General features: G+C 37.6%; 1 protein-coding gene across 12 annotated transcripts in view; it reads right to left on the bottom strand.

The window, feature by feature from the left end:
• Positions 1 to 10,966: 10,966 nt before the first annotated feature.
• Positions 10,967 to 25,387, bottom strand: part of RNF14 (ring finger protein 14) — an 18,579-nt gene continuing 4,158 nt past the window's right edge. For 8 of the 12 annotated variants that reach the window (XM_010850407.1, XM_010850412.1, XM_010850410.1 and 5 more), the window contains 7 exons: positions 24,563 to 24,732; positions 23,385 to 23,536; positions 20,176 to 20,703; positions 18,615 to 18,843; positions 15,104 to 15,276; positions 14,036 to 14,166; positions 10,967 to 12,406 (listed from right to left, as the gene is read on the bottom strand). In XM_010850407.1, coding sequence (XP_010848709.1) covers positions 12,349 to 12,406; positions 14,036 to 14,166; positions 15,104 to 15,276; positions 18,615 to 18,843; positions 20,176 to 20,703; positions 23,385 to 23,536; positions 24,563 to 24,716 — 1,425 coding nt within the window. In that variant the 5' untranslated portion in view covers positions 24,717 to 24,732 and the 3' untranslated portion in view covers positions 10,967 to 12,348. Of the gene's footprint in view, positions 12,407 to 14,035; positions 14,167 to 15,103; positions 15,277 to 18,614; positions 18,844 to 20,175; positions 20,704 to 23,384; positions 23,537 to 24,562; positions 24,745 to 25,387 lie in introns of all 12 variants that reach the window. The other 4 variants (XM_010850417.1, XM_010850418.1, XM_010850409.1 and 1 more) reach the window with 3 other exon arrangements.

Raw genomic sequence — 25,387 nt, 5'->3', positions numbered from 1 at the left:
GATGTGTCTGGTGGTGAAAGTCAAGTCTTATGCTGTAAAGAACAATATTGCACGGGAACCTGGAATGTTAAGTCCATGAATCAAGGCAAACTGCATGTGATAAAGCAGGAGATGGCAAGATTGAATACTGACATCTTAGGAATCAGTGAACTGAAATGGATGGGAATGGGTGAATTTAATTCAGATGACCATTATATCTACTACTGTGGGCAAGAATCCCTTAGAAAAAATGGAATAGCCCTCATAGTCAACAGAAGAATCCAAAATGCAGTATTTGGGTGCAATCTCAAAAATGACAAAATGATACCAGTTAGTTTCCAAGGCAAACCATTCAAAATCCTAGTAATCTAAGTCTATGCCCCAACCACTGATGCAGAAGTTGAAGTTGACTGGTTCTCTGAAGACCTACAACACTTTCTAGAACTAACACCAAAAAAGATATTCTTTTCATCATGGGATTGGGATGCAAAAGTACGAAGTCAAGAGATACCCGGAATAACGATCAAGTTTAGCCTTAGAGTACAAATGAACCAGGGCAAAAGCTAACAGAGTTTTGTCAAGAGAACCCGATGGTCATAGCAAACACCCTTTTCCAACAACCCAAGAGACAGCTCTACACACGGACATCACCAGATGGTCAACACTGAAATCAGATTCATTATATTCTTTGCAGCCAAAGATGGAGAAGTTCTATACAGTCAGCAAAAACAAAACCTGGAGCTGACTGTTGCTCAGATCATGAGACTTTATTGCAAAATGCAGGCTTAAACTGAAGAAAGTATGGAAAACCACTAGGGCATTCATGTATGACCTAAATAAAATCCCTTATGATTATACAGTGGAGGTGATGAATAGATTCAAGGGGTTAGATCTGGTAGAGTGCAAAGAACTATGGATGGAGGTTCATAACATTGTACAGGACGCAGGACCAAAACCACCCCAAAGAAAAAGAAATACAAGAAGGCAAAGTGGCTGATTAAGGAGGCTTTACAAATAGCTGAGGAAAGAAAAGTGAAAGGCAAGGGAGAAAGGGAAAGACATACCCAACTGAATGCAGAGTTCCAGGGAACAGCAAGAAGAGATAAGAAGGTCTTTTTAAATGAGCAATGCAAAAAAAAAAAAAAAGAGGAAAGTATCAGAATGGGAAGGACTGAAGATCTCTGTAAGAAAATTTGGAGATACCAAGGGAACATTTCATCAAGGATGGGCACGATAAAGGACATAAACAGAAGGACCTAACAGAAGCAGAAGAGATTAACAAGAGGTGACAAGAATACACAGAAAAACTGTACAAGAAAGGTTTTAATGACCCAAATTACCATGATGATGTGGTCACTAACCCAGAGCTGGACATCTTGGAGTATGAAGTCAGGTGGGCCTTAGGAACCACTACTGTGAACAAAGCTAGTGGATGTGATGGAATTCCATCTGAGCTATTTAAAATCCTAAAAGATGATGCTGTTAAGGTGCTGCAAATTTGGAAAGCTCAGCATTGGCCACAGGACTGGTAAAGGTCAGTTTTCATTTCAATCCCAAAGAAGGACAATGCCAAAGAATGTTCAAACTACCATACAGTTGCAATCATGTGACATGCTAGCACTATGCTCCAAATCCTTCAAGCTAGGCTTCAACAGTATAACAGAACTTCCAGCTGTACAAGCTGGGTTTTGAAGAGGCAGTGGAACCAGAGGTCAAATTGCCAACGTTTGTTGGCTCATGGAGAAAGCAAGGGAATTCCAGAAAAATACCTACTTCTGCTTCATTACACTAAAGCTTTTGACTGTGTGGATCAGAACAAACTGTCGGAATCTCTTAAAGAGATGGGAATACCAGACCACCTGATCTGTCTCCTGAGAAACCTGTACACAGGTCAAGAAGCAACAGTTAGAAGCAGACATGAAACTGGTTCAAAATTGAAGAAGGAGTACATCAAGACTGTATATTCTCACCCTGCTTATTTAACTTATGAATCACAAACTGGAATCAAGACTGCTGGCAGAAATATCAACAACCTCAAATATGCAGATGATACTACTCTACTGACAGAAAGTGAAGAGGAATTAAAGAGCCTCTTGATGAAGGTCAAAGAGAAGATTGACAAAGTTGGCTTGAAACTCAACATTAAAAAAACTAAGGTCATGGCATCTTGATCCTATCACTTCATGGCAAATAGGGGGAAAATTGGAAGCAATGATGGAATCTATTTTCTTGGGCTTCAAAATCACTGTGGACAATGACTGCAGCCATGAAATTAAAAGATGCTTGCTCCTTGGAAGGAAAGTTATGACAAACCTAGACAGCATACTAAAAAGCAAAAACATTACTTTGCTGACAAAGGTCCATATAGTCAAAGCTATGGTTTTTCCAGTAGTCATGTATGGATGTGAGAGCTGGACCACAAAGAAGGCTGAGTGCCAAAGAACCGATGCTTTGGAACTGTGGTGCTGGAAAAGATTCTTGAGTCCCCTGGACTGCAAGGATATCAAACCAATCAATCCTAAAGGAAATCAACCCTGACTATTCACTGGAAGGTCTGCTGCTGAAGCTGAAGCTCCAATGCTTTGGCCACCTGATGCGAAGAGCTGACTCACTGGAATAGACCCTGATGCTGAGAAAGAATCAAGACAAAAGAAGGGGCAGCAAAGGATGAGATGATTAGATAAAATCACTGACTCAATGGACATGAATTTGAGCAAACTCTGAGAAACAGCAGAAGACAGAGGAGCCTGGTGTGCTACAGTCCATGAGGTCACAAAAAGTCATGACTTAGTGACTGAACAACAACAAATATGTATATATAAAACTGATTCACTTGCTGTACAGCAGATATTATACAGCTGTACAGCGCATTATAAATCAACTATAAACACCAGTAAAAATTTTAAAAATAGTAAGAATAAATTTTTTTTTTTTAAATCTGTCTTTCCAAGGCCTGTGTTTCCCAGCAGCAGTGTCATCATGCTTGAACCAGCTCTCATGCAGATCAGGTCCTCCTGGGCCAGACTGGGCCTCTGATGCTACTCAGGGCTTCTTGGAGAGAAGCAATCATTAATGTATGTTTTGGGCAGCGATCACAGTAGGCCTGGAATATTTTGTTGCCAGAAAACAAGGATGCTTTAAGAATGGCCATCACCAAAAAGTCTACAAACAATAAATGCTGGAGAGGTTATGGAGAAAACGGAACCCTCCTGCATTGTTGGTGGGAATGTCGATTGGTACCATTATGGAGAACAGTGTGGAACTTCCTTAAAAAATTAAAACAGAATTACCATAAATTCCAGCAATCCCACTCCTGGGCATATATCCAGAGAAAACCGTAATTCAAAAAGATACATGCATCCCAATGTTCACTGCAGCACTATTTAACAACAGCCAAGACATGGGAGCAACCTAAATGTCCACTGACAGAGGAATGGATAAAGAAGGTGTGGTACATATATATAATGGAATATTACTCAGCCATAAGAAGAACAAAATAATGCCATTTGCAGCAACATGGATGGGCCTAGAGATTTTCATACTAGTGAAGGAAGTAAAAGAGAAAGACAAATATCATGATATCACTTATATGTGGAATCTAATTTTTTAAAATGACAAATAACTTATTTATAAAACAGAAACAAACTCAGAGATTTCAAAAACAAACTTATATTTACCCAAAGGGAAATGTTGGGGTTCTTGTTCAGTTACTAAGTTGCGTCCAACTCTTTGCAACCCCATGAACTGCAGCATGCCAGGCTTCCCCATCCTTCACTATTTCCCAGTTTGCTCACTCACGTCCAATGAGTCAGTGATGCCATCCAACCATCTCATCTTGTCACCCCCTTCTCCTCTTGCCCTCAATCTTTCCCAGCATCAAAGTCATGGTAGGGAGTTCTGACAAAATGTGGTCTACTGGACAATGAAACAGCAAACCACTTCAGTATTCTTGCCTCAAGAACCCCATGAACACAGTGAAAAGGGTCAGGGGATAAATTAGGAGCCTTGAATTAATATACACACACTACTATATACAACATAGATAACCAACAAGGACATACTATATAGCACAGGGAAATCTACTGACTATTCTGTAATAACTTATATGGGAAAAGAATCTGAAAAAGAATGAATACATGTACAACTGAATTACTTTGCTGCACATCTGAAACTAGCATAACATTGTAAGTAAACTGTACTCCAATAAAATTTTTTTAAAAATAAATAATACAGCTAAGTAGAAAAAGGTGAATCTATAAAACCCTTAGTGTGATACACAAAAAGGAAAAGATAGTATATATATAATTTGTATTTCAGGGGTTGGATGGAATGTGCTTAAAATTTCATTTAGTAAAAAGCAGCAGCATGCCAACAAATGGGTGTCATGCCTCCTATTAAATACATGTTTAGAAACTGCAGATGGATACAAGAGACTAGCCCACTATCTACACCCAACCCTGGTCGATATATCCATGGCTTACTCCCTTACTTCTTCAGGCCTTTTGCTCAAATGTCATTTATCAGAGATATCTTCCCTGACCCTCCAGTGTAAAGTAGCAATCCTGATTCCCTATGCCTCTCTGGGATACTTTCTGATGCCTCTTTCCTGGGAACTAACATCCTTACTGTGATGAGATGCTAGTGAAAGGTGCAGAAGTTTCCAATAAATAGACTGACAGAATCTTCGATTATGAAATAATGGAAAAATAAAACAACTCAGTAATTTGGACCTCAAGAGTACCCTTAACAACTATTTTCCACTAGTCCTTTCAGTCTCCTTAAAGAGACCTAATTCATAATGTCTCAGGCCTCTAATCCCTCTTCCTCCAGCTTTTCTCTGACCTTGAAAATAGAAGCAAGTGGTAAAGAACTTCCACAGGTTCCCACCACCACATACACCCACCTGCTAGCCTTGCCCTCAGTTTGCCCTCTTCCTGTGGTTTGTCCCTTGTCCAATCCCTCTATTTGTACACTAGATCCCGTTTCTTGCCTCCTTGAGGGCATTGCTCCTGCAAGATTCTCCTTTCACACCGACAGCATCAAACTGTCCTTTTTTTTCCCCCTGAATCACCCCTACAAGAATACAAAACAAGCTTTAAAAACAAAACTCTTTACCCTGTTTGTCTCCTCCTATAATAGCTTCATTGTGATTCCCTTTGCAATAAGAAAGTTCCTGGAATTATCTATACTCTGGCTTCAATCTCTCTCCAATTCTTTCTTTATTCTCATATTCCCATTATGCACATTACACACCTTTTGCAACTGCCTCACAGCTAAGAGTCGGACCTGACTGAGCGACTTCACTTTCACGCACTGGAGAAGGAAATGGCAACCCACTCCAGTGTTCTTGCCTGGAGAATCCCAGGGACAGGGGAGCCTGGTGGGCTGCCGTCTATGGGGTCCCACAGAGTCGGACTCGACTGAAGTGACTCAGCAGCAGCAGCAGCACAGTTCTTAGATACTCTGTACCTTTTCTGTATCTTTTGTCTTTCATTCCTTTTCCTCTTTAAATTTCAGTTTTTCTATTGACATATCTTCAAGTGCAAGGTTCCTTTTTCAGCAGTGTTAAGTCCACCCATGAACCCATCAAAAGCATTCATTTCTGATAGTTTTTATATCTAGCATTTCTTTTCCATTCTTTTTTGGAGTTTTCCATTTTTTGCTTATATTCCTCATCTGTTCCTGCACGTTGTCCACTTTTTCTATCAGAGACTTTAGCATATTAATCTTAGTTGTTTTAAATTCCCATTCTGATAATTCTAAAATTTCTGCCACATCTGAGTTTGGTTCTGGTGCTTGCTTCATCTCTTCGGACACCAGCAATTTTCCTTGAGGGCAGTCTTCTGTCCTGGAAACAAAGCTCTGGGGTTATTTCAAAAGTTACTCCCTGCAGCCCACCCCCACCCCCAGCCCCCCACCAGCCAACACCTGACAGAAGCAGATTCTTCTGCCATCCTCAGAGTGACAAGAGAATTGAGCTCCTGGCGGTAAAACCCACATATGGGTGGGTCCCCTTCAAGTGAGCTCCCAGGAGGTTTCTTTTTTTAAGTTGCAATAATTTATATGGTATGTGTTACAAATTGCTCCCCATAGTTTTAAACTCTCACTAATCCACACTCAGCCCCCTAGCAACTCATTTAAAGCCTAATTATTGCCTTTAGCAACTTCTACTTTGGGAAAGCAGACCTGTATTTTCTGCATTTTCCTGTCTTTCTAGTTTTTGTGGAAGTTTACCCTGTGACCTCAATTCTCTGGTGGAGCTAAGAAAAGTTGATTTTCAGTTTGTTCATTTTCTTTATTACTGTGAAGATACTCCATTCTTTCTCAAACACATTCCAGATTTTCATCCCCTCCATTAAAACAGCACTTGCCAAGGTCACCAATGGACCTCTAAATGGATTTCCAAGTCACTTCTCAGAGCTCATATTACTTGATTTATTTGCAGTATCTGACACAGCTGACCACTCTGTCCTTCACATCTGACGTAGCTTCCAGGACATCACACTCTGCTGATTTTCTTACTTCACTGGTCACTCTCAGGCTCCTTTGCTGGTTCCTCCTCATCACCCTGAATTCTTAGCATTTGGAGTGTCATAAGATGCAGTCTTTGGACCTCTTCTCTCTTAAAACTCACTCTCTCGGTAATTTCATCCAATCTTACAGCTCTAAATACCATCTATACATTGACTCCCATATTTACATCTCCAGCCTCCCATATTTATATCTCTCCCTTGAACAGCAGAATATCCAACTGCCCACCTAACATCTCCACTGAGATAACCATCAGACATAGCAAATTCATCTGCCCACAACTCAAGTCCTCTGGCAAACCTCAGCTACCTATAGGTTTCTCCATATCACCTATTTACAAAGACCTAGAAATCGACTCTGTTGTCTCATCTTCTCACATTCTATGTCCAATCTATCAGCAAATCCTGTTAGTTTTACCTTCAAGGAAGTACAGAATCTGAATATCTGTCAAGATTCCAAGTGCTGGTACACTGGTCCAAGGCACCTGCACTTCTCACCTGAGTTACTGCAGTCATTTCATAATTAATCTGTTTCTGCCCTTGCTCACCCTGTTCCTCAACACTAGACACTATCACACTTCAAAGTCCTCCAAGGGCTTCCATCTCAGAGTAGAAGCCAAAGTTCACCAGAGGCCCAAGCAGTCTGCAGCACCACCTAGTCCCATCTCACCTCTTAATACTCTCCCCTTCTCAGTCTGCCTAAGTCCTTGTTGGCTACCATGCCATTCTCGGAGTCCTCTAACATGCTCCTATCCCAAGGGCCTTTGCTTCTGCTGTTCTCTTTGCCTGGACTCTCTTCTCACATTCCCCACAAGGTTCACTTCCATCCTGCCAAGGCTTTGTTCAAGGGCTATGCTGATGAACTCCTCTCTACTCTTTAAAATTCCAACATCACTCAGCCTCCCCTAATAGCCACCCCTATTCCTTCTTCCAACTTTTCTCCATGGTGCTTATCTTCTGATAAATCATGTAATTTGCTTAGTGTCTGTTTCCTTCCACCAGAATTTAAGTTTTACAAGGGCAGGGAGATTTATATCTGCTTTAATCACGACTACATTCTCAGCCCCTAGAAAAAATAGTAAGGCCTATTTTGAGGTGTTAATATATTCATTAAATGAGTGAACAAATACTAGGAAACACAACAAGTTTGTATTGGAATAGGATTGACATTAAGACAATCATCTCTTAAATTTATATGCATTTAGGTTATATTACGGAGAAGGCAATGGCACCCCACTCCAGTACTTTTGCCTGGAAAATCCCATGGATGGAGGAGCCTGGTGGGCTGCAGTCCATGGGGTCGCTAAGAGTCGGACATGACTGAGCGACTTCCCTTTCACTTTTCACCTTCATGCATTGGAGAAGGAAATGGCAACCCACTCCAGTGTTCTTGCCTGGAGTATCCCAGGGACGGGGGAGCCTGGTGGGCTGCCGTCTATGGGGTCACACAAGAGTTGGACACGACTGAAACGACTTAGCAGCAGCAGCAGCAGCAGGTTATATTAATATTAGTTTAGTTTGTTGATTCAATGAAGAAAATAAAAGAGTCAAGGAAAATAAATAACTACGCTGACTTTGTACTTAACTTTGGCATCAGAATCTCACTAAGTTTTCAATGAGCGCGATACTCTTCAAAGCATCCTCTGGCTCAGAGAAATACAGTACTATTTGGAGTGGTAAATCATCATGCTACTTGAGTAATTATGCAGACACTAGACTATAGGTGCTCAAAGGTGATATTATAAACAGCTTTCTGACCACAACCTCTCAACCTGGCCTGCAGGCCAATGTTTACTTTTAATGAGCCAAAGTTCAGGGAACACACTACTTAGCTACTCTCACGATATGAGATGGCACCACAGTTTAAAATTCCTTGGTCTTACTTACTCATATATAATTTAATTTCTTCACTTCAGTGGTTTCAGGCAAGCACTACTATCAGGGGTGACACTTTAAGGTCACATCACAATTGGAGGTCAACTATGGTTCAAGTACAGTTTTAAATGGCCTTATAGTCTTTGGTAATACTGCTGCTCCTGCCTTGCTGGTATCATCAGATGTTATTCTGCCTAACAAGGTGTATAACAAAGTGTAATGAAACACAATGAGAAAAATTAAAATCCCAGAAATACATCTGCTTCTACAACAAAATACTACCCCTGTCATAACCAGTTATTGCATTTATACCATGGGAACTACTGCCACCTGCTGGTGATGCTTATGACTTACTTTAGAAATTAATATGTGGTAGGCTTCCAAAATTCCAGTCCAAATTTTGAAATTCCCTTCTAAATCAGGCAACCACATGAAGGACTTTATGATTATCAGATTTGATTTTCTCTTAAAAATAAAAAGTAGGTATATTAATGAGTATCTAATGGAAATGAGAACCAAAAAGAAATAAAAGATAAAAATTAAAAAAAAATGAGAACCCTCTTCTACTAAAAAATGACCTTGCTGACAATACTATAGGTCTGGGAATATGGCTGCCAACTGTTTTCTCTCTCACCCATCTCCTCAACAGGAAGGTGGGCAGCCACTAGATGCTCACTCATTGAATTCAGTATTTAGCTGAGGTGGCAGGGTTCATCTTCTCACAGTAGTGCAGAGGCTCTGTGAGTCCAGATGACCCACAAGTCTGATCAACTTGTCCAATGTTTAATGATTTCCTCATGAAGCTGAGCATAAAAATGACCATAACAGGCACACAGAGTAAAACTCCGGAGATGGCCAGTGTCCTCAGAAAAAAATAGAAAAAGACCTCAATCAAAAAAGAATTTTACTGATTTTCTGAGCCTACCTGGAACAGGTAATTAGTCTTCGGGAAAAAATTTTTGGCTTCTGACCAATACAGGTGCATCAAGATACAATGTTTATGTAATAGTACTAATAAAAATGTGATAGCCAAGAGGAGTCTAAGGAGACATGATGACTAAAAGTAATATGTGGTATCCTGAATGGGATCCTGGAACAGAGAAAAGTCTCTAGGAAAAAAAAAACTAAGGAAATTAGAAGTAGAGAGACTAGTTACTAACACTGTTCATTAACTGTGACAAATGTATCATAGTGATATAAGATGTTAAGAATAAGGAAATGTTTCACCTTCCAGTGCAGGGTTTGCAAGCTCAACCCCTGGTTGGGAAGCTAAAATTCCACATGCCCTGAGGCCAAAAAACCAAAACATAAAACAGAAGGAATACTGTAACAAATTCAATAAAGACTTTAAAAATGGTCCACATAAAAAAAAAAAAAAGAGTAGGGAAATGGGTGTAGAGTAGATGGGAACTCTGTACTACCTCTGCAATTTTTCTGGAAATCTAAAACTATTGTAAAACAAAACGTTTACTTTAGAAAAAATGAATAAGACAAGATTTACCTTAAGTGACAAAAGCAGGCCCTTAAGGTGATTCAATCCCAAACTTTAAAAGTCACAAAAGCTTTATATTCACTTAAAAAGTTATTTAGCAGGTTGTTTTACCAGTTCTAGATCCAAATCTTTTCTACAAAATCAAGGGATGCACCCTCTTCAAACTTGCTTTAGCAATCTTCAAAGGGATCCTCCTCTGCTCTCTCATTCCCATCAAAAGGACTCATAAGGTCCATGTCAATTTATGGCAAATCTCAGCCCAATTGTAAAAAAGGCCTTCATCCTGAAACTAACACAACATTGTAAATCAACTATATTCCAATAAAAATTTTTAAAAAATTCAAAGGAACTTAACAACTCATAGAATGAAAATTTCCAAAAATTATATTCATTAGTAATCAATGTGTATGCAAAAAATTTTTAATTGTGTGCCATTTTGCCCTATCAGATTGGCAAATTATAAGTAAATTAAATACATAAATAAAAATAAGACTTTATAAGTCCTACTGTCTTTGTGAAAATTAAAGGGTGAAGATCTTGTACCTAAAGAAAAAACACTCAGTTGAACAAACAAGTCTTTGAGGCTAAGGACCTGTTGTGTTTTTTTTTTAAATCATAGAGAAAAATCCTGTCATTTCTTTCACGAAACTAAGACGTCTTTCCTACTTTCAATACATCATTAACATAATGTACAACAGCCCCAAATAACCCCTAGCAACATCAATTAGCCCATGAACCTAAGAGCTTCTGAGAGGCTACCAGTGAAAGGTATGAAATGAACTCCTACCCAATCATTGAGAAGAGCCACTATTCTCAAGTATGTACTATATATAATTAGTTGTTTTAATTTTCATTTCTTATCTTCAACTTATTTTTTAAGTTAACTTTTGTTCTTATATAAAATGTGCTGAACTGAAGTCCATGTAGATTAAACAAAATATGGGGCCCAAATTCTAAGTTTAGTCACAAGCTTAGGTAAAAGAGGAGACGCTGTTCCATGACTCTCTTCTGCTCACTTTAAGAATATGTGTTATACGCCATATAGTTTTTAAATGTGATAATTGTCTTGGTGACAGCAACTCTGCTCTGATTATAAGACAATTTTTAAATAATTTTTATTTTTTTAAGATTTAGCATCCTCATTGACAATCCAGAAACAGTCCGTGCTCTTTGGATACACACACATAAAATGGTTAAAAGTGATTCCCCAGTTTTCTATGACAAGGTAGAAAAAAGAACATGTTCACAGCTATAGCTGAATTCTTCTGTCCTTTTTACCCAAAATCTTATTTTGCTACCAACCCACTCACCAAACCATAAAGGAAGGCAATTTTTCAAAAAGCCAACAAAACCCAAGAACAGGGATCTAGGTATCAAGCCAAAATCATCCCCTGAAACAGTGCTGATGCCACAAAAAAAAAAAAAACAAGAGAGGATAGGGAAACAAATTTCCATAGTGCATTAGAGAAGCCCTTTCAAAAAGAATTCAGAAACTTAGCACTGGAACTATGGTGGTGCAGTGTTCAAAATGCAGATAATTAAAGTTCAGCTTGGGAATATATTAGGTTTTCTCCTATCCCAGCAGGGGAAATAAAAATATGAGCTGTTGCAGCTAAAATTAAAATTGTCCTTACCAATGAAAGGTAGGGCAAGGGTCAACCGGAGAGAATGTAGAACAAAAGGTAGCAAAGACAAGTTGTTCTGAATCTAGGCTCTACTGCCTAGAAGAAACAGGGAAATTTAAAAGGTCTGAAATTCTTCTAAGCCACTGTCAATAAATTCTAGACTTGGCTCAAAACCAGTGGACTATAGACCACTAATAAATATATCAGGTGACCTACAGTGTTTACATACTAAAAAATATTTTTTAAATTATCTGTAAATTTCTATTCTGAAAAGCAGCAGATCAAAATGACACTGGGCCATCCATCAGTTAGAGAGTAAGGGGCTTCCTCCAAACAAAATGAGCAGAAATTCAGGTTGGAAAGAATGTAATATGGAGTAAGTAAGATCAGGCTCTCGGCACAATTTTAGTAAGGCTTCTACCCACCCCAGGTGTTAAGGAGTACTACTGACAGAGCTCCCACAGAATGTCTTAGAGGGATGCTTCTCAGAGATAAAAAGGTCTTTAACTCTTGACCCCTCTTCTCTTTCCCTAAAGCTTGGAGAAGAAAATAAATATTTAACTTTTAACTATTCAAAGCTTCGGGCACATTGTAATATTTAATATTTTCTAGTTTTCATTTTCTGAACCTTTGGCTTAATACTTCCTCAATTATGCTGCAATGAAAAAATGTATACATGTGCCTTAATCAGTAGTAACACGTGAAAATAAAACCTTGTTCTTCCATATCTTCTACACAGGAAGACTGAATCAACGGCACCCTAAATATCCTGCAAAGTTACTCTGTATACTTGACAAAAGATTAGGGCAAACCATTCCACTTCCATATCTTGAGCAGTAGAAGTTAACTAGTCTTCAATCTCATCTTCCCAAATATCTCCATTAACATCCACAGCATGGAACAACCTGGACGCATAAAACAAGGTACATTTTAATATACCTGATAGAAACTGAATATAATTTCTTTCCTTTTTTTAAATATATTTTCTGCACTATTCTGATAGTATCTTTTCCTTTCCTTTAATTATTCTACTGGGAAGGCTGAAATGTGAATCCCTCCAAACAAGCTGCCTTAAAGTTTATAGGAACAACCCTTTCTTAAAGATCCAGACAACTCTCAAGGGCCAAGGAGAAACAAGAGTGGGAGACAGGTATCATAAAAACTAACACTCAATGTGTATAATATGTGGAATAAGTCAAGACTGAAAAATTCATGCAGTCAAGAAGCTGCACTCCTTCAAAACACTGTAACTTTACTACATACTAATCACCCCATCCTTTCCATCTTCACCTTGTACTCTCCAGCAGAATACTCTCCAGAATTCTACTCTCTAGTAGAATGTTTTACAGTTGCCAATTTCTTTTCCTCCTCTTATGTTACTTAAAATTTGTATTTTCAATACTTTTATTTCCAGTGGTTCATAGGCACAGCTGGTTTCTTCAACTCATAGTTTCATAACGTCAAGAACTGATTGTAGGTACCCCACAGATGTCTATTAACAAGGATTATCAACTGATGTTGAAACTGAAGCTGGTGGAGAATAGGATATTCACACTGTGCCAAGGAATCCTCCCACAGATCACTCACTAACAACAAAAGAAAAACCTTACCTTTATATGGAACAAATGATAGAACTGATCATGCTAATAGTGAGAGAGCCTGACATTATGGATCTGACGTGATACAACATGAAGTACACCACCTCTTGTTAAGTATTCCTGTCAAAAATGTTACTCTAAATCTAGCCAAACTCCATTCTACAGCTAACTTCCACTTTACAGAAAATAGAGAGCAAAGAGAAACAAACTAAAAGGCACCATGGAGAAACAAAACTCCAGGAGGTAAGGTTACATAGGACAACAGCCTGGACTCTTCAGAAGGTCGACATTCCGCTCAATACAGACAAACAAAAAGTGGGTAATACTTTGCTTTATTATGAAACAGAATCAAATAAAATAATTAAACTTGATTAGATCCTGGTATAATAAAACAGCTTTAAAAGATATTTTGGGGAATAGCTGATAAGTCTTAAATATTTTATTAGATGACAGTACGCCACTGTTAAATTTTTTGAGGTATTACTGTTATGTACAAAACTTTTCTTATCTTAGGAAAGATGTGTGGAAGTATATAGAGATGACTCATCATGTCTCCAACTTATGGTCAAGTAGTTAAGCAATAAATTTATAAAACAAATATGGTAAATATTATCAATTTTTCATTTTGGTGAAAGATATTATAGTCCTATCCTTTCAACTCTTCTGTACGTTTGAAATTTTTCACTAAAAAAGTTGAGGATGATAATAAATTAAAGAAAATCTTCAGATAGTATATTTTCATCATAAAACTCATTTTCAAGAAAATGCATATATGAGGAACATATATGAAAAAATATATGAAAGAAAAATATGAAAAATATATGAAAGAAAATATAAAAAATTTTCTAAATAAACAGAGCTAAAATTTACTGGGCTTGTGGTCTGCAAATCAAGTACCAAAAAACTGCTGAGAGTAGGAGTTCTGTGCATACGTACCGGTTAAAACATGGGGAAGCAGGATCAGTGAAATGTTTATAAGGGTTTGCTCTGGAAAGAGAACCCATGCAAATCCAGCAGAAATATTGCATACAGCCAGTACATGTCATCTTGTTACATCCATCTAATTTCTGGTGGGAAAGAGAGAAAAATATCAAGGCTGTAAAAGCAAAAGAGAAATGCACTTGACAAAATGATTTGGTGCAACCCTCTCCTTATCGTCTCCCTTTTCTGATGCAGGGTTGAGAAACACAGGTTAACACACACTGATAAATATTAATGCCTAAACTCTTTGGCATTACAAGTGAAATACAGGAAATACTTAGATACTAAGCAAAATCTCTTCTGATAAACAGTAAATACAAACCAAACATGTATATGTGAATTATGTAGTTAGATTGATTATGAAGATGTTTGGCTTTAATATGTGGGATTTAAACTTTTTACATAAATCTTAGTAAACATTTGGTACCCAAGTCTCCCATTTTATCAGAGCTGAGGCATGTCAAAGTGGTTAAATAGAAGGCCAGTTTCCTTAATGGAGTAATTGGGGCATCATCCTCCAGGTTAGCTCAGATATAATGGATTGGAACAACAGAATCAAATGCAAAGACATGTATTTTGATTTTAAAACATATTAAGGTTTTGTCAAGAAGCAACAGATTTATCTATTTTGACTTATATCTGTATTTCATAAGCAGGAACTTGTTAAAAAGATGTGTTAAATTCCAGGATAAATAGTTTTGAGAAGTCAGCCTTTTTAAAAAAAAAAAAAATATATAGATGAGTTGACTATAGTTCTAACATGGCCTCCTCATAACTCATTCAATTTTGAGGTAGATACAAGCTGAGAAAAACCATCACTGTATGGAAGCACTGTATGAAAAGGGACATCTACATATATTTAATACCAATAACAATAATTAGTAGTAAATTTGAATCTTCCAAGAAGGTTTAATAAATACCAATATATGTTTTCTTAATTAGTTCAAAATTAAAAGGCTTCTTGAGGAAATCATAACATGCTTGCAAGTAGGGAGACCTCCAAGTCTGTCCCCAAACTTTTACCTCAATGGGAGTTCCACAACATGGGCAGCTCTTTGAGTTCTTTTCTAGCCACTCCTTACTTTCCATCTCTTCCAGTGCCTTCTGAATCACCCTCTTACCATACCTCTGTTCCAAAAATCTTTTATTGGCCTCATCTGCTTGCAGGTACTCATTTCGTAAGTCCATTAATTTCTCTAGAAGGTGAAATGGAAAATTAACTTTTATACAACTTGTTAAGCTCATTAAAAACCATTAAAAATGATCGTAACCCTTGACCATTCAATAATGTTATTCCTTGGGTTTTATCATAAGGAATTAATCCAAAGTAAAATTATATGCAAAGAGACGCATATAACAATGGCAAACAAATTAAATGTCCAAGGGAATAATTATGTGTGGAACCACTTAATGACATAATATTTAGTTATTAAAACTTATAATTAGGATGGCTACAACTCAATTAAAATACTCATTACAGAAGCCAGCAAAAAATATATTTAGGTTGTAACTAGGTAAAAATTACACACGCATGAAAGACAAAGAACAGACAGGAACTCTCCAAGTGGAAAAGCCGGACTTCTTAAATGTGACAGAATAACAGCTTACCTTTTTCCTCTGATTTTAACTTATTAATGTGGATATTTTTGTGCAACTAGTACAACTAGTAGTACAGTTTAAAGGCTGACTTATCAAATGACACAGAGGTTGAAACAGACACTGATTTTCTACTAAGTCAGCATCATTCACCATTTAATAACAAGACCTGCCAAACTAAACAAAAGCACCTTTGATTTAAGGGCAAAGACCAATGGTTCAGTTCTGCATATATAAGAAAAAAGCCAGTGAATAAAATTTACCACCAACAGATAAAGGAAAAGTCCTTTCTACCAACTTTTCTGCTGAATACTCATCAATCTGGTTTCTACTGCTTTATCACTTAACTCAAATGGAATGGGCAGCTATTTCCAAAGGCTTTATTTGTCAACAAAGGCTTTTGCTCACAATTCTATTACCTTTACTTTTCAACACAATTAATTAAAGACCTCTCTCAACAATGTTCTGGCTCTTTTATTATTTTACCTTCCTCATATTATTTAGAAGTAGACAACTTCTGGAGCAGAATTATAACTGGACTTTTCCTTCACCTATGAATTCTTTCCCTGTGTTGTTCATTCCCATGACTTTAACACTTCTGCTGAGATGCAGCAGACATGTATTTTTAAATCCTGTCATTTGAATTTCCTCTACTAGTTCAAAGCGTTTTTATATTCCGAGACATCTTAAGGACAGAGGTTCCTGCTCTAATGTTCTCAAAATAATAAAATTATTAGTGTATTATATATTTTGTATGGTAATATTTAACATATAGAGACTAAGAAAGAGATTCCCAATTTTGCTGAAATCCCCAAGTCTATCTTTGATTTACTCCCCAAACATTGTGAAATACCTGGAAGGTATTTCAGCCTCTCAATGATAAGGATACCAAAGTCTCAAGTAAAGGCTTATATTATACTCTGGTGAGTTCTCCATCACATCTGCCCATAACCTCTACAAGACTCTGCAATAGGTGACTGGAAATACTCCATTTACTCATTCTCCTGTCAGGGTCCTTTCTTGGAGATGACACTCTGCTAACAATCAGTAACTATAGCAATATTGGCATTAATAGTTAACATTTTGTGGTTTGCAGACTTAAATCTAATGCATAACACCATAAAACTTTCAGAAGAGAACAGAGGCAAAACATTTTCTGACCAAGGTAATAGAAATAAACAAAAATACACAAATGGGACCTAATCAAACTTATAAGCTTTTGTTCAGCAGAGGAAACCATCACTAAAAAGAGATGGTTTGGGAGAAAGTATTTGCAAATGATGTAACTGACATGGGCTTAATTTCCAAAATATATCAACAGTTCATACAACAAAACAGTTCAACAACAAAAACAAACAACTCAATGGAAAAATGGAAAAATAACTATTAATAAATAGACATTTCTCCAAAGAAGACAAACAGATGGCCCAACAGGTACAGAAAAGATGTTCAATGCAATAAAGCCATCTGCAGTAACATCGATGCAGCTAGAGATTATCCTACTAGTAAAGTCATAAAGAAAAAGACAAATACCATATGATACCACTTATATGTGGAATCCAAAATATGACACAAAGGAACCTATCTACAAAATAAGAACAGACTGGTAGTTGCCAAGGAAACCAGGAGTGGAATGGATTGGGGAGGTTGGGGTTACACAAACTGTTATATATGAATGGGGTCCTACTGTATAGCACAGGGAACTATGTTCAACATCCTGTGATAAACCATAATGGAAAAAATATAAATATAAAAAAGAATGTACATATATGTATAACTGAATCACACTGCTGTACAGAAAAAATTAGCACAAATTATACATCAATTATACTTTAATAATAAATAATATACAAATTTTTTAAAAAGTTACCATTTTGCATTTCACATGCAAAATGCCCATTCTCAAACTTCAGTGGAGAACCAGATTTTTCCTCCCACTCTGTCAAGGACCAATACTTTTGCAAAATATAATCAAATGAATTATTATAAAAATGCATAAAAAGACAAAAAATAATCCTAAATTTTTATTGTATTTGACTGACATAAAATTTAGTCAGTGGCCAGCAATAATGAAATTGCTGTAAAAGTTTTAAACCCTGACTCTCAATTTCTGTATTTACCCTGTCACTGACCAGTATAACAACTATAACAACTCTCAGCAGCACTACAATAGGTCATTTCAAACTTACGACAACCTTATGAAGTAGTTATTATCATCAGCCCTGTTAATTTGAGAAACACTAAGTCACCAAAGCCTAGTAAAATTGATGTCAAGGGCCTGATTTCTCAATCCTTATCTAAATCAGAAATGGCTAACAGGTTTCACTTCCTGAGCCTACCTCAATAGAGGGTAGCTTTCTAAAGTACTGTGTTGAGGAAGATTCTGAGACCTCCTGGGCTCACTGAGAAAGCACTTGATCAAACGTGTGCACCATGGAAACAACAGTGATAGCTCAGATGCTCTGCATTTGCCAGGATCTACATTATTCCATACTCATAGATAGAAATTACCCTGTCATTCCTTCCATGGAATGCTCCCCCTCCATATCTGCATGGTTTGTTTCCTTACTTTCTTCAAGTCTACTCAAACCACTTTGCCTCCACTGGGTTTTTCTAAATAAAGTCCCAAACGTCTTCCCCTTCAGAACACTTTATAGCTTGTCTCTGCTTTACCTTTTTTTTTTTCCTCTTCAGCATTTACCACTATCTAATATTCTTATTTATTTGGTTTGCCTATCTCTCCCATTAGAATGTAAGTTCCATGAGGGCATTTGGTCACTGCTATATTCCCAGAATGTAGGTAGTAACTGACATAAAAATATCTGTTGAACCAACAAAGAAGAATACAATTCTTCCAAATTAAGAATTGAAGTGATAAGTCTCTTTTCTATGGGGTGGGGGAGGGCTGGGAGACTGAGTTCACACGGTTACAACCTACCTGCTGTCACCTTACATGGAGAGACCCCGTGGTAGGTCAGTCTGCACAGGGTACAGAAGGCGAAATTGCAGCTGGAGCAGATGCCCATGGTACAGCCAGGCTCCTGCATCACAGGCAGCTGGCAGGATGGGCGGGGGCAGTATACCACATCGGCCATCAGGTCCAAGGTGGACTGGAGGAGAAGGCGGTCATAACGGGCAAACAACTCTGCTTCCACTAGCTCTTTGACCTGGAGGGAAATATAAAACATCGTTAAGTTTGATGATTTCCCAACCAGTTCTGATCCTAAAGGAGATCTTTAGGAAGCAAGCATAAAAACCAGATGAATAGAAAATAATGACAACCCTGTATGCAAGACAGCAAAAGAGACACAGATGTATAGAACAGTCTTTTGGACTCTGTGGAAGAGGGTGAGGGTGAGATGATTTGGGAGAATGGCACTGAAACATGTATATTATCATATGTGAAACAAATAGCCAGTCCAGGTTCAATGCATGATACAGAGTGCTCAGGGCTGGTGCACTGGGATGACCCACAGTGATGGGATGGGGAGGGAAGTGGGTGGGGGGTTCAGGATGGGGAACACATGTACACTTGTGGTAGATTCATGTCATGTGTGGCAAAACCAATACAATATTGTAAGGTAACTAGCCTCCAATTAAAATAAAGTTATATATATAAAAAACAAAACAAAACAAAATAAAACCCTCGATCTCACTTCAAAATCAAACCAAGTATGAGTGAGTGAATGAGTGAAAGTGGCTCAGTCATGTCTGACTCTTTGCGACCCCAAGGACTGTACAATCCATGGAATTCTCCAGGCCAGAACACTGGAGTGGGCAGCCTTTCCCTCCTCCAGGGGATCTTCCCAACCCAGGGATCAAACCCAGGTCTCTCGCATTGCAGGTGAATTCTTTACCAGGTGAGCCACAAGGGAAGCCCAAGAATACTGGAGTGGGTAGCCTATCCCTTTTCCAGAAGATCTTCATGACCCAGGAATCAAACCAGGGTCTCCTGCTTTGCAAGGCAGATTCTTTACCAACTAAGCTAGTATGGGAAGTTTATATCTTGACTGAGATGGTGGTTACCTGGGTCTACCCATTTGTCAAAACTAAGCAAAATGTACACTTTAAATGAGTACATTTATGCCTCAAAGGAGCTGATTTAAAAAAAAAAAAAAAGAAGAAGAAGAAGAAACAACCAAGCAGGCTATCTTTAAAGTCTGTAAACATTTGGTTAATCATCGCAAGGGATAAGCCCTCCAGATCCCAACCTCACACAGACTGGGTAGTAGTTCCCCCTCCTAGCAGATAATACAGAGTAAATCACCAGAATTATTTTTTTAATGCTCATCCTTGCCAAGGACCACCCATTCCAAAGCCAGCAAAGGGAGCATTTACATTTGTTTAAATAAAGATCATGGACACAATAAAACTGGTGGGCTGGCTCCAAGGTCTCAGACTGTCCTAATGAGCCCTATCAAGAAGTTCCTGAGAGAATGCCTCCCTTTGGAGAATTGTGAGAGAATTAGGGAGCAGCTGTCGGAGGAGTGAAGAGTTACCTGACCAGGAGTGGCCACTGAAGGGCACTTGGGTTCTGGGCAGTTGAGGCATTGAACTTGGCCATCTCTGATCTGGATTTCAAAGTAGTCCTTGAGACAGGCTTTGCAGTACACATGCCTGCACTCCAAGAAGTACATGCACTCACTACCCAGTTTCTCACAGAAACAGATATTGCACAGGAACAATTTACTATTAAAGCATTTTATCTGCTGAGCTTGATCAAAGTCCAAGATTTCCTGGATCAGACTCGACAATGATTCCACATCCTGCACGGCTCTCTCGTCCACAACTTCCTCTTGGTCTATGTCAGATCCAGTGGCTCCTCCAAAATCTAGCTCTGTGTTGGAAGAAGCTTGAGCCATCCTTCTCTGAACCTTTTTCTGAGAACCCATCGTGAGTTCAAAAGGAGAAACAATATTCAGGTATGCTAAGGTCTCTTCCTTAAGAAACTGCATCCAGGCAAAGAGGACCACGCTGCCACGGTGTTCTTCCCACAGGTTGTCTAAGTGCTTGCAGAGAGCAGATAGCTAGGGGAAAAACACATGAGGATGCTGGTGAGTTTGGAAAGATGATGCTGTCAACTCCTAATTTCCCTTGAAATCTTTTTAATTTAGACCTTTATACTTCCTGTTAGGAAGCAGAAAGTATTCTTTTCACTTCTGTGATAAACTGTGCTGCACAATAGCATCAGCGTTCTTATCAAAGTACTTCTTAAACTATTCAGCAACACGAGCCACAGACACAAGGTCAGAAGCTAAAAGAAGTCCCATAAAACCAGAGAGACAATTAAGAGTCTACCAGACAGAGAACAAGGTTTACACATGGGCTACTGAAATGGAGGGCCTTTTCTGTTCTTTATTTTTCTTTACTTTAGTACTGCTATCTATCTCACGTAGGAGAAGAGATCTAGTTTTAAAATGAACTATTTCTATTCCTTTGGAGTACTAGCCCTGTTGGTACCCTACAATAAAGATTAGCAAAAAACAATTTAAAAATACCATCCAAGCTTTAAAATTAATTCTTTCAACTGTATCAAGAAGCCAACTTAAGTGAAAAAAATCACTAACAGAATCTAATCTCAGAGTCCTTGTTATTCCAATTTATAAGCTGATTTTAACTAGGCAATCTGAGCTTACACCAGATCCAGGTTAATAGAGGAAAGCAGACTGATATTGAACCTGGACATGATTACAAGCCCTTAACATGATTTGACTGCCATAGGCAAAGCTCACATTTCCTAAGTTAGGCAACCAAAATTTAAACTATTTTGACTTTTCCTCCTTAAAACTGGTCTGTTCAATTTGAAAGGCAAATATAAGAAGATTTTTAAGTAGAGCTCAGGTTCATAAGCAGCTTTTCTTTTTAGGTAAACATCAAAGAATAAGCCTTCCAGATGCAAATAAATTTTGTAAATTTGACATTTGAAGTAAAAAAGAACCACATTCTCCTCCTTACACTGCATAGTGCTATTCACTAAACTCTATATGGGCACAAAATTAAACACTGACTGTTCAAGACTGGACAACAAATGCTTTTACACATTTGCATAAATGTGCTTTCATGATCAATAAGAAACCGGATGAAATCTTTAAAATGTAATAAATACTAAAAGGGAAGCTCTGAATGTTTGAGTCACCAAATCCAAGGAAGAAGTCATCCTCCTCCATCCTCTTTTCTTCTCGTCCCTTCTCTAAAGAGGTATCTGAGATGTACATACATGTGAGGAACGAGGGAAGCAGAAAGAGAAGAGCATGAAAGACACTGTGTGTATGTATATATTGGAAGAGAAATAGGGAAAATACTAGAAAACTAAACCCACTTCTATCTATCAATCAAATTCAGTGAGGAACAGGTCCATGAGTCAACTTCATTATCAACAGGAGCAATTCATAAAGCCAAGGAATCAGGGCCCAGTAACAAATAAGAATTGAAGGAAGAAGGAGCCTAAGAGACAGATTAAAATGCCAATTATATGGACAAAAATTTACTTGACAGAGAGTCCTACTGTAATTTTAGCTATGTAACATAAAATAATGAGCAACTCTCTTCTCTCTATACCCTAAAAGCCAGCATTAAGTAGATGCTATTTGGTTGGAATCTGCAACTGTACATGTGTACACATGCATGAACATAAAGTATCAAGAGCTCTGTGGAGAAATGGACTATAAATGTCTAGATAATTTAATCAACTCTCAGTGATCTAAATGTAAATAATCCACTGTCTTGCATGTGTTACCTCTGACAAAGATACTAAATGCAAGGTGAATCTCCTTTTTATTCTACATGTATTATTCTTTTTTTAAAATTTTAACTTTGTCTTTAAACTCTAAGTTCAATTTTACAAATGCACTCTCATCTAAGGATCAGCCTGGTGATGAATGAACAGTGGTGGGAATGAGAATTACATAGCCAAAAAAGAAAAACTGACAAGCTGTTCCTTGAGGTCAAGTAACTCTGACAGCTTTTGTCTTAATACATCAGCCTATCAATCTTCATCATGACTTCTAGAAAAGTAACTGCTATTGATCCATTATCTATTCCAGAATACATTATCTTAGCTTCAAGCCATATTTATGTCTCAATCAAGAGCTGACATTGTTACTAGAAAAGGATATACGACCCAGAGGAAATGAAAGCTCGTAATATAAGATCTCAAGCCTTAATGAGATATCTACAGGAATCATATGCATTTCTATTTGTGTGCATTCACATTATGTGAGCTCAGTCAACAACTGTTGCTAATATACAGACTTTTACAAAGGCGCTCTTATGTGTTCTTAAGGAATGTTTATTATAACTACATTAGCTCAATTTTAGTCCTAATTACAATTAAATCTTTCATTTAAGGAATGTATAAAAGTAATAAAAAGCAATACCAACATCTGAGGAAAATGAGGAGGACCTATAGTCTCCATTATAATACAGATTCAATGGGAAAATAGCAAGAAAAGGAGAGAAACAATATAGTTGATTAAAAATTACTCCTACTTCAATTCAAAATGATTAATCATTCTAATTATTGCCATTCCCTTCTAAAACACCAAACATTTTCAACTTATTAGCATTACAATTCATGAAGGGGAAAAAATTACAACATCAAACCCATTTGTTCTTCATGCACTGAATTCAAGATCATCAAGGTAGTCTTCAATTAAAGATGATTTTTTAAGTTTCTAAAAATGGATAGAAATTAAGTTTCGGGTCTAACCTGAGTTGGTGACAGCCATTTGCCACTAAGTGTGAATGAAGGTGGGGAGGAGGATGGATAATCTGGTGGCAGTTCAAAGTTCAGCACAAGTGGAGGCAGAAAGCAAATGGTGTATTCAAAGCCACTATTCTGGAGACACTCATTTGAATTGCCTGAACCAAAAACAAAGATTAGAAAGGATCAGCTGGTCAACACTTGAGTGTCCATTACTGCTGAGCAGTGCTCAAGAAAAACGTAATGCTTTGGTTGAGGGGATAAAAACCCTCCCCCAGAGCACTTTCTGTTCTTAATTTTACTTTGGAGCCACCACCTTAAAAAAATCTTATAAGCCCTTAAAAAAATCTACTAAGCATCATGAAATTTAAAATGAAGATACACAACTTATTCTTGCTACACTTCTGAGTATAATTCCTAACACTAGTGAGCAAGTAATACACAATGTTTTCTTTTGTTGTTTTTTACAGTAGATAATTAAAGACACAATCTAGAGAAAAAGACATTATTTCTATCAAAAAGCCATGACCTACTTAGATAAGCATGTGCCAACTCCAATGAATCAGAGTTGGGAGAATTTATGCCAGTGCAATGATCTCAGGCTGAGGGCAAGCTACAACACATAACACCCTCACAATCAAAGTTTCATTTTCAGTTATCACACTTACTTTCTTTACTTAAAGCTGTTACACTAGAAACATATTGAGAAAGTATTCATAATGTCTTCTGTGAATACAGTATCAAAAGTACTAGTTTTTAAGTTTTTTCTGAAGCAAAAGATCACAGAGTAGTAGTGTCATGTGTTTATGGTGGTTGAAAAGATTCTAGAAACCAAATAGTATTAACAACAACCAAACCTTTCCAAGTGTTTTCACATTTATTATTTCATTTTCTATTTTATTACCCCTATTTAACAGCCAATGACTCATGGCTGATGAACTGCTAGTTAGATGATTAGGAAGCATGAAATATGCAGGATAATATTTGTGATCAAAAAGGCAGAATTAAATTGAAAATTGTTCACCCTTTATTTTCAATTAAAACAGAAACAGGCATTAAATCTGTAATACTACCATGTATCACTAATGCCTATAAACACAAGATGATAAATAACTTAGGGTACACTAAGAAATTGAGAAGAACCTTTATCGAGAAAAAATCTGTTTAAGAGAATATTAACTAACCGCTCACAAATATCTTGAAATTTTGTGGTAAGTCCAAATGGATCCTGGTTTCTCCACCTTGGACAGACTCTGCTTTTCTAAATTCATCTCCATCATAAATACTTGCCAGGGCCAGCAATTCATCCTCCTGAGCTTCTCGGTCTTCTGACGACATTTAATTTTCTGAGGAGCTGAAGATAATCATTCAAGTCAGTTAAGAACAGAAAAGGCACAGAGTCTTGAAAAGTCTAATGGCCCTCCCCGCAACAACCCCATTCCCCCCAGAAGAAAGTTCCTCAAAAACAACTGCAAAGAATTAATCAATATTCTCACTTTTCTATCTAACTAAAAGTGACAGGCATATCTAATATTCCAGTAGATCAACACAGTAACAGCCTTTTTCAAAAAGGACAGCTGTGGTTCTTATAATTGCTGACTTTTTCAGTTAGGTATGATATGTGTGGATCACAATAAACTGTGGAAAATTCTGAAAGAGATGGGAATACCAGATCACCTGACCTGACTCTTGAGAAACCTATATGCAGGTCAGGAAGCAACAGTTAGAACTGGACATGGAACAACAGACTGGTTCCAAATAGGAAAAGGCTGTATATTGTCAAGGCTGTATATTGTCACCCTGCTTATCTAACTTATATGCAGAGTACATCATGAGAAACGCTGGGCTGGAAGAAGCACAAGCTGGAATCAAGATTGCCAGGAGAAATATCAATAACCTCAGATATGCAGATGATACCACCCTTATGGCAGAAAGTAGAGAAGAACTAAAAGGCCTCTTGATGAAAGTGAAAGTGGAGAGTGAAAAAGTTGGCTTAAAGCTCAACATTC

The sequence above is a fragment of the Bison bison genome, unplaced genomic scaffold (genome assembly GCF_000754665.1).
Source record: "Bison bison bison isolate TAMUID 2011002044 unplaced genomic scaffold, Bison_UMD1.0 scf7180017864291, whole genome shotgun sequence".
NCBI classification, from domain to species: Eukaryota; Metazoa; Chordata; class Mammalia; order Artiodactyla; family Bovidae; genus Bison; species Bison bison.
The sequence above is the reverse complement of the archived record's forward strand: the minus strand, read 5'-3'. Positions and strand labels throughout refer to the sequence as shown.